Source organism: Arachis hypogaea, chromosome 16, assembly GCF_003086295.3.
Source record: "Arachis hypogaea cultivar Tifrunner chromosome 16, arahy.Tifrunner.gnm2.J5K5, whole genome shotgun sequence".
In the NCBI taxonomy this organism is placed as follows: domain Eukaryota; kingdom Viridiplantae; phylum Streptophyta; class Magnoliopsida; order Fabales; family Fabaceae; genus Arachis; species Arachis hypogaea.
In genome coordinates this window covers 138,275,256-138,290,696 of record NC_092051.1, presented here as the reverse complement: position 1 = coordinate 138,290,696, position 15,441 = coordinate 138,275,256, and the positions used below count along the sequence as shown (strand labels likewise).

General features: G+C 36.9%; 2 protein-coding genes across 11 annotated transcripts; one reads left to right on the top strand and one right to left on the bottom strand.

Moving 5' to 3' along the window:
* Positions 1 to 321: 321 nt before the first annotated feature.
* LOC112755236 (SNF2 domain-containing protein CLASSY 4) lies at positions 322 to 5,700 on the top strand. Its single transcript, XM_025803200.3, has 4 exons — positions 322 to 2,489; positions 2,974 to 3,126; positions 3,305 to 5,220; positions 5,336 to 5,700. The coding sequence occupies exons 1-3, from the start codon at positions 573 to 575 to the stop codon at positions 5,204 to 5,206; spliced, it is 3,972 nt and encodes a 1,323-aa protein (XP_025658985.1). The 5' UTR covers positions 322 to 572; the 3' UTR covers positions 5,207 to 5,220; positions 5,336 to 5,700.
* Positions 5,701 to 6,822: 1,122 nt separating this feature from the next.
* Positions 6,823 to 15,367, bottom strand: LOC112755234 (nucleolar GTP-binding protein 1). Of its 10 annotated transcripts, none has more exons than XM_025803196.3 (16): positions 15,128 to 15,367; positions 14,833 to 14,977; positions 14,478 to 14,602; positions 13,559 to 13,679; positions 13,411 to 13,475; positions 13,171 to 13,284; positions 12,937 to 13,011; positions 11,745 to 11,783; positions 11,583 to 11,654; positions 10,901 to 11,014; positions 10,434 to 10,505; positions 10,317 to 10,353; positions 8,929 to 9,041; positions 7,518 to 7,724; positions 7,241 to 7,322; positions 6,823 to 7,140 (listed from the first exon to the last, which is right to left on the bottom strand). In XM_025803196.3, exons 2-16 carry the CDS (start codon positions 14,903 to 14,905, stop codon positions 7,031 to 7,033), a joined length of 1,419 nt encoding a protein of 472 aa, XP_025658981.1. In that variant the 5' UTR covers positions 14,906 to 14,977; positions 15,128 to 15,367; the 3' UTR covers positions 6,823 to 7,030. The 10 variants fall into 10 exon arrangements, with proteins under 10 accessions (XP_025658981.1, XP_025658979.1, XP_072077397.1 ...); XM_025803194.3 differs by having other exon boundaries at positions 14,833 to 14,980; positions 15,114 to 15,326; XM_072221296.1 differs by having other exon boundaries at positions 8,929 to 8,984; positions 14,833 to 14,980; positions 15,114 to 15,326.
* Positions 15,368 to 15,441: the final 74 nt, after the last annotated feature.

Sequence of the window (15,441 nt, the reverse complement as noted above, 5' to 3'; positions counted from 1 at the left end):
ATTATAATATTTTTTTCTTTTATATTATATTTGAGAGAGAGAGAGAGTATTTGTTTTTGTGACTGAAGAGTGAGAGTAGGAGAGATCATACTTTATACATGCCAACCTTATCAAATCGATATAAAAAGATTGGAAAGATAGAGTCCGTTTTTATTAGTACGATTTGGATTTGGCGTGAAACTGTGAAAGTGAAACAAAATAAAAACCGAGACTTTTTAAGACTACTGTGTGCTGCCAGTCAAGTTTACGCTGACTCTGACTTACCAGGTTACCATATTTGGAACACCCATTACAACCCGATTTGCTTTCTCTTCTTTGGCGCCTTTTACATTAACACACAGTAGACAACCAAGGCAAAAACTTCATAGCTTTGCTATTGCCTCTGTCTTCTGCCACCTACTCTCTCTTTTTTTTTCTTTCTTTTTTTTATTCTCTCCATTACCACGTTCCTTCCTCCCTAAGCTGTTCTATTTCTGAAAATAAAAAGAAAACGTTTTTCGGCAGAAGGTGAAACGGAGCAGGAAGAAGGAAGAAAAATTAACGGAAAAAAAGGCTTTCTTTTTCGTTCAGCCATGGTGATCGTTAATGGTGTTGCTAGCAGAACAAGAAGCAAGAAGAAAGAGAGGTCTTTGAATCCGTCACCGTGTATTGGATCAGGATCCCGAACATTGTCTTCGTCGTCATCAAAGTCCAGCGAGAGAAAGAAGGGGAAAAGAAAGGCTGAAGTTGATGTTGAGGTTGTGGAATTTGACTATGAGGCTTTCCATGAACGATGGATGATGGAACCTCAGCAACCTCTTGAGATGCCTCCGCCAAGAGACGTGATTGAACTCAGCGATGATAGTGATGATAATGCAGCTGCTGAGGGGTTGCAGAAGCTTCATCGTGGGTATGTTAATGAAGAGAAGAAGGAAGAAGTTCAAGAAAGAAACGTGTTTCCTATTGATGGTGCTGGAACTTCTGCCAACGATCCTATAATCGTTGGTTTGAGTGATAGTAGTAGTAGTGATGAAGGAAGTGAGGGCGGTGGAAGAAGTTTGGACTGGGATTTTGGATTATCAAGTGAGTCAGAGGACACTGATAACAGTGATGACGAAGATTTCAGAGTGGAGGATGAGGGAGAAGGTTCAGCTTCAGCATCAGCTTCAGCATCAACTTCAGCTTCAAGCAGTGATGATAGTGGTTCAAGTTCCTTTGATGATGAGGATGAAGAGGAGGAAAAGGAGAAGAGGAGATGTAAGAGGAGGAAGAAGGAGAAGAAGAGAAGAGAGCCAACTTTTGAGTCTCATAGCAATAAAGTTTTGCGCTGCGACGAGGTGATTGTGGAAACTGAATGCTCTGGAATTTGCAAGAAGAATGGTGAGAATAAGAATAATTCATCCTCAACCGAGAATAATGTGTTTGATCATCAGCCAGAGAAAATGCTACCAAAGGATGCAGATTGTGCTAGTGTTCTCTTTGGAGAACGCAATACGGAGGGTTGTTCTTCAGAAAAGAATGAAGATAAGGAAAAGAATGTAGCCAAGAAACCGGTGGAGGTTTGTTCTTCAAAAAAGAATGAAGATAAGGAAGAGAATGTAGCTAAGAAACCAGTGGAGGGTTGTTCTTCAAAAAAGAATGCAGATTGTGCTAGTGTTCTCTTTGGAGATCGCAATACGGAGGGTTGTTCTTCAGAAAAGAATGAAGATAAGGAAGCCAAGAAACCAGCGGAGGGTTGTTCTTCAAAAAAGAATGAAGATAAGGAAAAGAATGTAGCTAAGAAACCAGTGGAGGGTTGTTCTTCAAAAAATAATGAAGATAAGGAAAAGAATGTGGCTAAGAAACCAGTGGAGGGTTGTTCTTCAAAGAAGAACGAAGACAAAGGAAAGAAGGTGGCAAAGAAACCAATGCCGGCGGGGAATAGAGCACGGAAGAGAGTGGAAAGAACAGGAGAAAATGTTGGTGCTGATATTGAAGCCTCTTCCCAAAAGCGTTCGCGTCCATCCACACCTGAGGAGAATGATTCAGAAAAGGATGAAAAGAAACCGGTAAAACAGAAGGGTCGTGAAAGTGTGTCTGATTTTGTGGCAAAGGACAAAGGGGACTCGCCAATGATCGATGAAAGAGTGCCGATGAATGATGAAAGAATGGAGAGTGCAGAGGAAGAGAGGGAGAACAAGAAGGAAGGAGAGGCTGAAGGGAAGCATAAGGCCGGGGCGGTTTGCGAAAGTAGTTACAAAGAGAGGGAGCAACATAGAGTGACAACAAATCCATCTAGGCCAAAGGAGGCACCGTTGATTGAACTTCTTGCTGAATGCTTTCGGATTAAGCATAATCCAGATAATGTTCATAAGCAAGATACAATCTCAAAGGAACCAGCTCTCGATGTTCAGAGAAAATTTTTTTTTGGAAAGAAAGTGCCAATTGAAAAAACTGAATCCGAGAAGGAGAGGGATATGTTGTGGGAAGAAATGGATTCTTTGCTCAGACTAGGTGAAGTTGACTCCTTGGTAAGTCATCTTTCGTTTGCTGAAACACTAAATAAAATGTCTAATTTATAATAATATTGAATGTTGGATTTTGTATCTGTGTTTTTATATGCAACAATAGTGGTAGGCGCATTGTATTATTTTCAATGATTGATTAATTTTCTGAAATTTTGGTGAGTTGTTAAATGTTCAAAGAGTTGATGTAACTAGTAACTAGTTGTGTTAGGAGTAAGAGCTGGTGTGTCACTATTAGTTATGATAGTTAGTCTATATATCAATCATATACTGCAGCGTAAGAAAACAATTAAGATCACAATCTCATTCACATTTTCATTCTCTCTGATTTCTCATCTCATAGCCTTAGGCCTGATACCTTTACAAATTGATGAAGGCCATTCACTAAATAGCTATTTACATCGTAATTAAAACATATTACAGTCATAGGCTTCTTTTGATCTTTGACATTCTAAAAGATATATATCATAATTTATGGTATGAACTGCAGGTTGGCTGTGTTGAGACTGTCGAAACGCAACAGAACACAGAGGCTCCGGCAACCAATTGTAAGCACAAGTTTGTCCATGATGAAGAGACTGGAATATATTGCATACTCTGCCATTGGATGATCATAGACATAAAAGGCATGCCGGTACCCTTTGTAAGTAGAATCCCTTCATTGATGAACTAGGAGATCAAAGTTGATGTGAACTATTATCTCTTTACCTATAACACTCACTTCATCCAATAATCAATGCTTAATTTTGTTAATTGATGCCTTGTGTTGATTTGAACTATGGGATGAGCTTGTTTGCATGCTTCTGTTGTACATAATACAGGTGAGTGAGTATCCAAGAGAAGGATCAAGAAAGAAGCTGCTATCTGATGGGCCTAATGGCTTATGCTTTGATGAGGCTCCATTTGGTGTCCGAGAAGGTGGTTACTGTAACAAGGAAGGCACAGTTTGGGACCTGATTCCAGCAGATACTAAGCAAAACCTGTATGCTCATCAGCTTGAAGGTTTTGAATTCCTTTGGAAAAACTTGGCAGGAACCATGGAGCTTCCTAAATTGAAGAGTTGTGACTCGAACAGCACGGGTGGATGCATCATTTCTCATGCTCCAGGGACTGGAAAGACGCGGCTGACCATCGTGTTCCTTCAGACATACTTGAAAGTGTTTCCAGATTGCCATCCCATGATTATTGCTCCTGCTAGCTTACTGCTAACTTGGGAAGATGAGTTCAGAAAGTGGGACAATGAGATTCCGTTCCATAATTTGAGCAATCAAGACACATCAGGAAAAGAGCACCGAGCTGCATGGAGCAAAGTTGGAGGGTCTGCTCCAAGCCAGGAAGATATCCGGATGGTGAAGCTGTATTCTTGGTTCAAAGAACCAAGTATTCTTGGAATCAGCTACAGTCTATTTCAGAGGCTTACCGGCTTGAAGCGTGATAAAAGCTTGAAGGAGAATGCTGCCAGAGGGGTCATGGGAAAAATCCTTCTTGAAGTTCCTGGATTGTTGGTATTGGATGAAGGACACACGCCACGAAATCAGAGTAGTCAGATTTGGAAGGTTCTTTCTGAGATTCAAACTCACAAGAGAATCATCCTTTCCGGGACTCCTTTCCAGAACAATTTTCTGGAGCTTTACAATACAATCTGCGTGGTCAGACCGTCCTTTCCGGATACCATACCTCCTGAGCTTAAAAAGTTCTGCCAAAGAAGATTGATGCAAGAGAAGAAAGAATCTAAAGGTCTCAGTTGGGAACCAGTTTCTTCAGTCAGAACTGAGAATCTAAATGATGAGAACATCAAGCAGTTGAAGCAGCTGATGGATCCATTTGTGCATGTTCACAAAGGCAGTATTCTTCAGAAGAATCTTCCTGGCTTGAAAGACTGCGTGGTGACTTTAATGCCAGGTGATTTGCAGAAAACACTTCTTGAGGGCATTGAAGGACATCCAAATACATTGCCTTTTGATAGCAAGTCGGCCTTGGTGTCTGTCCATCCATCCCTTTTCCTTTGCTGCACTCTTTCACCTAAGGAAAGAGCTCTTGTTGACATGGAACAGTTGAAAGACCTCAAACTGAATCCAACTGTTGGTGTCAAAACAAGATTTTTGGTGGAGTTTGTAAGGATCTGTGATGCAATGAACGAGAAAGTGCTTGTGTTCAGCCAGTTCCTTGATCCTTTGACTTTAATCATGGAGCAATTAAAGTCAATTTTCAATTGGACTGAGAAAAAAGAAGTTTTCTACATGAGTGGAAAGCTGGATAAGAACCAAAGGCAGTTACTCATTCATTCCTTCAATGATCCAAACAGCCAAGCAAAGATCTTGCTTGCATCCACAAAAGCTTGCTGTGAAGGAATCAGTCTGGTTGGTGCTTCCAGGGTGGTGCTGCTGGATGTGGTTTGGAACCCCTCGGTCGAAAGGCAAGCTATCAGCCGTGCTTATAGGCTGGGGCAAAAGAAGGTGGTCTACACTTACCATCTCATAACACATGGGACTACCGAGTATACAAAATACTGCCATCAGGCCAAGAAGGACCGGTTGTCTGAACTAGTCTTTTCAGCAAAGAACACTGAACAGGATGAGCCCAAGAGTTCTGCCGTGGAATTCGAGGATGAAATTCTCGATAACATGGTGCGCCATGGGAAACTGAGGGACTTGTTTGGTGACTGTGTGGTGCAGCCAAAGGACTCTGATTTGATTGATAATTTGGATCCTAAAATTTCCTGAAATTCAAGCTTAAGGTGGGAGTGGCTTCTTTGATAATGTTTATGTTGCTTTGCTGATTTTGTGCTTATCTTATACGTGTTCTATTATGGCTGTTTTTCCATTATCTAATTCTTATACTCGAAATTGCAGTTGAGAGTTTCCAGTACTGAAGAGTGCAGCCATTGTGAACAAGTTGTCACGGAGGAATAGGTACAGCCGAGCAGCAATGCAAGATCAAGTGATCAAGTGAAAGTTGGATACAGAACCTGATTTTGAGTACAGTAATTTCAGTTGTCTATAATACTTGCTAACTTAACTATATCATTTGTGTATAGCAGTGTTAACTCCTAAAGGTGTAATACAAAAGGGGACTTGTCTTGTTTTTTTTTTTTTTTTTTTTTTTTTTTGCATGATCATGCCACTTGGGTGGAGGAAGTTAATTTGTAAATTTATTTACTTTCCTATCGCCTAATCAGTTTGAAAAAAAATATTCTGATCCAAGTATGTTCTTCAAATAGTTTTCTGTTTTAGTATATCAATGCAACTCCAAACATTAGGAGTCCCAAAACCTTAGTGCAATTCTCAGTTCTGCAGTCTTATAGATTATTTAGCCACAATCTTTGATAAGTTCTATATTAATACCATATGTTCAAATCTTCTTTTGTTTATTGTATATAATCTCATCACAGTATGTTCGTGCGCAATGCTTGGTGCCGTCAGTTACTAGTTGCAAAATTTCTGTGCAGGATTGTGTTTTGAGATGATTTATAGTTATGTTTGTATGTGTTAATTTCTGTCATTGTTTTGAGATGATTCTTGATACACTGCTGGTTGCTCTTCATTGTTCATATGGGTACAAGGGATTGATATTAGGTGCAAAAGAAGGAGTTTATGAATTTAAAAAAGGAATTAGCAGCAGGTTCCTTATGCAGGTGTGAGACTACAGCAGATTCTTATTGCAGGGAGGTAATTATGGATTAATCTTAAAGTGTGACTGTCAGAGTCATTGGTCTTGGTTTACTTTTGCAACTGAGGATGAAAGGGGAAACCATATTGTCCTACTTCTTGAGCTATTTCCTTCTTATTCCTTTTCTTTTGTTTTGGCTTTATGTAAGTTGTGATTTTTCTGTAATCCACCTTCACTACCATTGTTGGGTGAAAGTGAAGTTTGAAACTTATTATTGAAGAGACAGTGATGCATTTTACATAAAGCAGGAACTGGTTACTCATCTCAGCCAAAAAGGAAGAGGACTTTAATTTGTCTTTGATAGTTCTGCTTCACTATGTTTCAAGTAAAGAACAAAAGGCAACCAACCAAGTCCATCAAATTACCACCATTATTGCTGCCTAAATTAGCATTTGACAAGAATGAACTGAACAACAGCATTTTTGCATTATTATTTTTCTGGCTCAAGCATTCTCTTGTCTTCGTAAATAGAATGTAGAAGCTAACCATGACGTTTGGGAGAATGTAAATTCTTTCATCAAATGAAAAACATTCCTTTATATATGCTGTCTTCCATACAATATATCTACTTTTCAAGCAAAATTAAACTTGTAATAATTATTTATGGGGTAAAAGTAAAACTTTACTCTCACCTACATGACAAACAAGAATGGAAAATAAATTATCAGTGTTTTGTCAAACCAATTTTATCATTATTTCTGACAAGATTTGAGTTTTGAGCTCATCAAGGTTACAACGAAATGATAACAAAAGTTACATGCCGTGGCCAAATTGATTGAAAGTTCAAAGGCGACAAACAAACAAGCTTTCATTGTATCTCCAATGTGAATGTAACAATAAAGATCTCAAAGATGCCAAGGTACATAAGCACTTAAGATTCAGCTCTTGTTGCTACGCTCAATCAATTCTGTGGTGCTTAATTGCTTAGAGGAGCCTGTAATGAAGCTTTTGCTGGTTTTCGAGTATGGAGGTGCGGCATAGATGGTGCCTAACATATTTTACAAAGATTTACAGGCTTTATGAAGACTTCAACTTCCTCTATTTTAGCTGCGAATTTCTTCACAAATTTGGTGTTACGCTAGTGGTACCTTTCACTTCTCTTGGTTGTTCCATCGTATCTTTTATCTTCGCCATCTGCAGGCTAAGCAGCTCATGCACTTTTTTCTTCAGCTACACATTAAAAGCAATGAATCTTAGTAGTTAATTTAGTGCCAATTCCTATTCAAGAAGATCTACACTTAACCCTACCCATTTTCATTGACAAAAATGTTACTTGCTAGACACTGCTGTGGCCTTATTCTTATATAACCCGAACCATGAAAGATTCTAGCTGAAATATGAAATCTTGAAACAGATTTGCCTGACCTCATTTAGTCCTTCTTGTGTTTTGACAGATACATGAATAGCTGCATCAGGACCTGATTTCCGGTACTTCTCCAGATCAAATTCTGTGGGAGATGGCTTTTCTGTTGCATAGACCACAGGTGATGACTTCAACAGATCAAATTTGGATACAACATCAAGCCACAAATGTCCACTAAACCTTTCTTTGATCTCTTTGTATATTGAAAACTGCATAACCAACCATCATCAACTGATGCTTTGTCAATATACATGGGAGTAAGAGTTACAAACATATGTAACATGTTTGATGCATAAAATATACATGCATGCCTTGAGGAGCGTTGTTTTGATGTAAATAACGTTGACATGCTACAGAAATAGGATAGAACATAGGATACTTATTAATGTCAATTTGTTCGTCATTCTATAAATTTAAGGCACTTGATTATGTACACAATTATGTATTCAGCGTATATGTACACACACTGATTGGAGTCTTGGGGATATTCCCGAGTAAATTTACACTCCGATTAGTCCCATTTTAAGTTTCTTCAATTCTTTTTTCCTCAAACACCCAAATTCTACAATAAGACAAGAAGCAAGCCTTCTCCAACAAGGTGGAGTCGGGATCAAATAACATCATAGTGTTCTGTCTGGAATCACATTCATATTTAAACTATTAATATTTAAATCTCTTTTAATAATATCTCCTGTGATTTTCATAGGTCTCTTGTACCTCTAGCTACAGGATGACTGCCCAAAAATATAAATTTAGTCCTCTTTCTAGTCTATTCAATTACACAAAAGTCTCATATCCTTTATTATTAATTTACAACTTTCGCATTAAAAAAGAACCCCAAATATTGAATTAACCAGGACAGTCTAAACCAGTTTTGATTGCATTAGGTTGGTTTAGTTTTTTTAATTGAAAAAACCAATCTAATCCTGAGAAAATAATTCTAATTGGCTGAATCAGTTTAGTTGTTACGTCAAAATTGATCCAAACCAACTCATAAACACCATTAATAAAAAGCATGACTGGAATAAAGTAACGTTTAACAGACAGACAAAAAAATCTGAAGGATGAACATCAATTGGTCAATCGCAATATCTTTATCATGTAATTGTAGCTTATCATATATCAATATAGACCAAAAAGAGCCTCAATGGACAATACTTCAAATACAATGGAATATCTAAGGTAAAACTTTGAATTGTACATCCGAAACAAATATTCAAAGGATCATGAATACAGAAGCAATAAACATCTTAAAAACAAAATATAAGGCTTTCACATACATCTAATTTAAAAGGAACCTGATGAGCTACATAAAAAGTACATATTTCAATAATATTTATAGCCCGTAATTAAAAATTTAGTTTAAGCCTTAATTTAGTTATTTTATCAACTCAATTGTCATAAAAAGCATACCTGATCAGATGGTGAAGTGCCACACTCCCCAGAAAGGTCATGAACATATAAAACTGCTGTTGGAAGATGTGAAAGGACAGCAAGAGTCAACTTCTCTAAATTATTCCTGTCCTCTAAAAACCAGGAAAATAAAAGCATATAAATCATAAATTGAAGGACATAAGTCATTTAAAACCACATTAGAACAAGGAGAATCAATGGCAATTTATAAGAAACAATGACAAATCAACTAATTATTACAGTACTGGATGCCAATGACTTTGTATACCAGATAAGGAAACAACATGAAACATACATACATTTCAGGATTTTTTAATTAAAAAAGATTATACAATAACAAAGATCTTTGCACCTTTATGGGAGACAATCTCTAACCATAATCAGGTGAAAATGATTAATAGGGAAAACCCGAAAACTTTTGAACATACCAAGCCTGAAGAATTAAGGTAGAATGTCCAGGACACACCAGAAACAATCGCAGAAAAATGCACACTAGAACTCCTAAACAATGATCTGCAGAGATGCAGAGCAGAGAAGGCATTGAAAATCATGAAACCTACCAAACTAAAGAGGACTAACTAGAATTTGAAATTGGATAGTGACGGGGAGGGTTGGCAAGCAGGCTGGCCCACCCTGCCCCCTATCCCGCCCGGCATAAAAATATGGGCCAAATATGCCGATCCATCCCTTTTTTGGTGAACTGGCAAATAGCCTACCAAAAATTATTTTTTTAAAATAATATTAAAAAACAGTCTTCAAAAGATTTAAGCACTAATATTTTTTTTTTAATGAAAAAATGTTTTATTATTATATAATAAATTAGCAATATACCAAAAAATGTTTCATTGTTTCATTAATTTTTTTTAGTTTTAAGTGGTCACAAAAAAAGTGGTCGAGCTGTCTTTCGGGCTCAAATTCCATGTCCGACCCGCCTTTTATGACAAGTTGGCCTGGCAGGGTACCTTCAGGCATTATTCTCCGCCTTTATTTCTGTTCTTTCTCTGACTCACACTCTCTCAATATGGTATCTTAATTGTTTCATTTTGCTCGACTACAATCCAGTCAATACATTCTAATTGGAGTGAGGTTTTATGTGGTGGCAGCTTTCTCTTTTTCTTTTATAACCCATGAGCAGCCTGGTTTCCTGTCTCTACCCAATGGAGACAAAAATGATCTACAGTTGCAGGAGAACTTGCCATACCCAATTGTACTCATATCCTTAACTTTTACAAAATAATCTATCCCCTTTCCGTACTTGTTCATTCTAGATACTTGTACCAGCGTCCTAGTATCATAAACTCTTTTGGAAGTCTAGCAGATAACATTTAGAAAATAAGATAAAATTATACTACTTAGAAATTGGCAAAAATAAAGGAAATGTTAATTACCATCTTGTCTCTTCAGCAGGCCTGGAGTATCTGTTACCTACAGTCATCATTGCAAATACATTTGGCTGAAATAGAAAAACGCAAAATAGCAAATAAAAACTTGAATAAAATGCTAACCTGAAACTTCTGGTAGTTTAAGACAATATGACCCATAAGAATAACTCTTGTTGTAAACGGATAATTACAAATCTGGAATATTAGGTAGAAAAGAAAGGGAAGAGGAGGGAAAAATATTACATGGCTGATCATATGTTTAAATCTTCAGAATTACTTTTGCAGTTGCTGTAGTAAAATATTTATTTTCCTTTTAATAGTAAAAGAATTTAATTGAGAGCTCATAGAAAATATAAAAGACATTCTTGAAGGCAGATAGTTTATTTATTGATTCTACTAACAATGAATAGATGTAAATTATACAGCCATCATCTGCCCTAACCAAATAAGCTTTTTGAGAGTGTTAATTCATGATAGACATGTTAGGAAGATCAATAATTCAATTCAAGCTCAAGCTTTTCAAAAACTCAAACTGTATAGTACATAATCAGGATTTGAACAAAGAACTTTTAAAAGATTCAGATGCATACCTCGGGCTTGCCAGTAGAAAGTACGTGAACCAAACTAGATTTGCCAACATTAGGAGCTCCAACAAGGCATAGTGTTGGTGTTTCCAAATTAATTACAGGCATTGCCCTCAAAGTCTGTAACATTAATCAGCAATCAGGTAGACAATATGATATGGATTATGATCAGATGGAAAATTATTGAAAAACCAAAGGAAAGAAGATTCCCAAGATGCAGATGGAAAACCATAGAACTCGGATGCATATATGCATATACGATTAAAATCAGATGGATATCGTATATGCATATAAAAATCAGATAATATCGCTGCACGCAGTTTACTAAGACACTATTCATGTAGCTAACCTCTATGGAAAAAGGCATGGAGAATAGTTTCAGGATTCCGAATGATATTTGGATATTACAATCAATTCTGATGTTTAAAGACTACATAAACATAAGATAATGTAAGGGGCTTTAATATCAAAGTGTAACTACTGTGACAGAGTAATAACTTCTTAACTGCCTATAACATCCTCTCACAGCCACTGAATCAGATATGAGCAGCAGCTCATTAATACTACAGCTCTAGAGCATAATTAATTATTAGAATAGAACTGATACTAAAACCCAACATATGCAGTAAGGCTGTCAATGCTATCTATAGAATAGAACTATATCTGTGAATGCTGAAATGCAGAATACCTTGGCTATGCCTAACAAATCATCGACAACTTTCCGTTCACTAGCAAAGATCTCTTCAATTTTCTTAAGACCCTGTATCACACCATCGGATTAAAGAAACCTTCAGAAAAAAAAAAAAAAAAAAAAAAAAAAACAGATTTCCATGTGGGATTTGCAACTTACCCCATTCAATCGTTCCTCTGCTTCTCTCTTTGATGAAGACTGTTGGAAGATGAAGTATGTCAACCATTTTAGGAAAGGAAACTATAGCATGTGGTATATACAAACAACAAAATAATATGATGGTTATATGAAGCAATATATCGGGACTCTCCATCTGATAGATCTTGTAGCTGTCAATCTTGGACGGCAACACACAACAGTCAATTCTAAAATATATTGGCAGATAAGACAGCGGGATAGATGCTACATCAGAGACTGTATAGAGGGTGTAAATAATTTGTAAAACACAGAAGTTTTCAAAAAAGCTACTCAAAACTTGAGATATGTTCATCAGTAATGTTTGAAGCAACAGCATCACAGGCACAGCCATCATTAATAGGGCATGGATCACAATAAAATGCTTATAGTAGTGATGATGGAATGGTTCTGGAGGCTAGAGAAGCAGAAAAACATAACTAGGACCGTAAAAATCTCATTAAAACATAACTAGAACGGTGAGCATGGAATCCTATAGAGCATAACAGAATGGTGAACTGGTGGAGAGAGAATAGTGAATGGGATTATATGTAAGGTGTGGAGAGGTTAGGAGAGGAAGGCATATATTGGATTAGAATGTGGGAGAGACTGAGCTGTTACTCAAAACCCATTTTACTAATTGCCAATTGATCACCTCTGTTTTATATAATCAATATCCAGTCATTTTCTTCTCCAATCACTACAATATAACTAGGTAACCATCAATGGATTTGGCTTGAAAAGCTTGACGAATCTTGAAAGAGAAAGAAAAATTACAACCACCTTTGCAAGGACAAATAGCTGCCAAACATCATAGCCTATATGAGGACAGAATGTGACATCTTAGCTCGGACTTGGGTAAGATAGTGCATAGGTTGGCCTGTTTCATGAGCTTGAAAGCTGCTATTGACCCAAAAAAATTGGTCTGCTGGTCCAATAAGTGAGTTTACGAGATGGCAAACCAGAAACTTCATTGGTTTGAATGAGCAAAAATAGAACTTTTAACAGTTTGTGAGCAAACAGAGAACTTCACCCTATAAAATCAGAGACTGAATTTTACTAGAAACCAAGGGTTGCCAGATCGGGTGTTTCGTTCCCAATTTCATAAATTAACAGGTTTGGTATTTTCATACGCAACCAAGAAATATGTCAAACAATTATGTAAATAATTAGATACCTTTGCACAAAGTGAAGCATGTTCCTTTCCAACAGAGACTACCCTCTTCCTTAATGTATCTACTTTTCCTAGTACCTGTTAAACAATTGTAAATCTACAGTAGAAAAATTATGTCTAACATATAACAGATTTATCTCAATATAACATATAGTACTGTACCCTTAATAATTATGGGAACATGCAAATGGAAGTCTAAAACATGTCCAGTGCTGCAATGCAACTCTTTAAACATACCTTTTCATAGTATCCGTCTCCAAGTGTCAACTCAATAAGAGACCTTTCATAAGGATGAAGATATGCTTTATCAGGAAAGTTCTCCACATACGTCCTCAAAGGAACAGCAAGTTCCTAGCAAGAACTATAGCATTAACTTTATCCCTATTCACTTTATGATTTATAAGACATATTGCCAGAAAGCCCAAAATAGGCATTATATAGCTCTAGGCATTGAATATGAGGAAGTTAATAACATACTTTCATTAATGCATCAAGTTGCTTAGCACCCTTGTTTTTCTCTCTTTTTGCAATATTTGCAATTCCTACAGTTTATGCAAACCAAAATTCAATGTTGATGAAAGAGATTAACATGTAACTAAATTAAGTACAAATTGAGGTCAAGAACCTTTCGTTGGAGAAATCTTCTTCACCTTTCTTAGGGCTGACTCAAGAATGTCAATAGATGGCATCACTATTGGCAACTTTTGAAAAGCTCCAATAGATTCAATTTTTTTAGATTGCTTCTCCTACAGTTTGAATAATTATATTTAACATAAGCAAATATTTCCATGCTACCAAAACAACACTCATAAGAAAGAATAACTAAATTGGATATTTAGATAAAAACAAAAGAAACAAAGATTATGCCAAGGTTAAAGAAAATACTAATGACAACATGCTAGTTTTCAATAGGAGAATATCCATTGATAAAAGAAGAATATAACAAAAAAAATATTTTAGAAGAAAGAATCCTCATTATAAAAATAAGAATAGACAAAAGAAGACTCAACAAGGAAACCCCTCTAAAATTGCCATGCTCTTTGGACCAAATAGAAGCCAAATGCCTAAATCCTTCCGACTGAAACTTGCCCAAACATCTGCTCTAAAAAGATGTTGAATATAAAGGAGATGATCGAGTTACATAAGTTCACCATAAAATAACGCTTATACTTGCATTAAATAACTTTTTGCTGATTTGTTTACTCACAAAATCCATCACTGAATTGGAAGTTCTAATCATATAAAATTTTATACAACAACCAAGTCTTTTCCAACCATTTTAATAGATAATCCACTACATCAATTTAATGATGTAACAATATCATATGCCATAAATATCTGATCCGCAAACTTCACATTCCAAATGGCTATGGCCTAGTGCTAGAGCGATGTGGAGGTGTTAAGTCTACTAGGCTATTGGCCAATATTACCCTTTATTAATAGCTTCATTAGTCCTCCTCCTTGAGCTAACTTTTGTATTTAGAAAAAACCAATCATGATAAACTTTCATGATAGCACATGACAGTTATGGGAGTAACACATACCATCATACTCTTTTCTTTTGTCTGCTGTACAGTGGGATTGTAGCTTCCATTAGCAATTTCATATGAATTAGTTTGGATGCTCTTACAGAAGTAGAAGATGGGATGCTTTGTTGCATTGGGTGCTCCTGCATTAATACCCAACTATAGTCAACTACAAAGGAAACTGAAACTTCATTTGAATGGGAAAATGTAAATGAAAAGCTACCGATGGAAGGAATATCAAAGTCAACAGCCAACAATTGCAGCTAATCACATAACAATACAGCCGTGTGCCAAGTAAGAAAATTGATTATTGGAAAGCGATTTTTGTGGTCACACTTGATAAGAGTTGAGAAATGAGGGAAGTGGATAGAACCTTTGTAAGTAGTGAGGAGTGAATTGGCGCAAGGAATGTGGCCCCTCAGGAACAGAGAGGAAGGGGCTTTCATCTCTCTTCTTATAGTGTTACTCGATGCTTAGGTGGCCAAAGAGACTTGAACACAACGATGAACGATGAATTACTGCTGTAGATATTGATTCAAGAAGAATACGCTAATAACTAACTGCTAGGGCATCGTAATAACATAAAGCATTAACAAACTTAGTGAGCATGTAATGGCAAGTTTCAGAAAACACAAGCAAAGAGCGAAAATATACAAGATTTACACAACTTGTCACTTAGGAGGAGTCGCACACAAATACAGGGGTGGTGGTGCACAGTGGCAGTGGCTCACTGACGAGCGGGCAAAGACGCACTGCGTCGGCGGCGAGCGGTGGCGACGGCGCACTGCTCCAAGGACCTCAGCTGTTGTCACTGCTCAATTACAGTTTACACTAAAGAGTTGAAAGGAGAGCAAGAGCAACATGGTTAGATAAAGGCAAGGATACATTTGGAATATTATAATTTGGACAAGGATGATTTTGAAATTTCACGCTTTAACAGCAAATTTCATAAGAACTGAAAATAGGGTGAGCACAGGTCAGG

Bases quoted from the DNA above. Each gene is read 5' to 3' on its own strand.
- LOC112755236 (XM_025803200.3), top strand. From the start codon at position 573: ATGGTGATCGTTAATGGTGTTGCTAGCAGAACAAGAAGCAAGAAGAAA. The intron at 2,490-2,973 runs GTAAGTCATCTT...TATGAACTGCAG, and splicing joins TAGGTGAAGTTGACTCCTTG to GTTGGCTGTGTTGAGACTGT. The intron at 3,127-3,304 runs GTAAGTAGAATC...TACATAATACAG, and splicing joins AAGGCATGCCGGTACCCTTT to GTGAGTGAGTATCCAAGAGA.
- LOC112755234 (XM_025803196.3), bottom strand. From the start codon at position 14,905: ATGAAAGCCCCTTCCTCTCTGTTCCTGAGGGGCCACATTCCTTGCGCC. The intron at 13,680-14,477 runs GTATGTGTTACT...TTCAAACTGTAG, and splicing joins CAAAAGAAAAGAGTATGATG to GAGAAGCAATCTAAAAAAAT. The intron at 11,784-12,936 runs GTATCTAATTAT...ATCTTCCAACAG, and splicing joins ATGCTTCACTTTGTGCAAAG to TCTTCATCAAAGAGAGAAGC.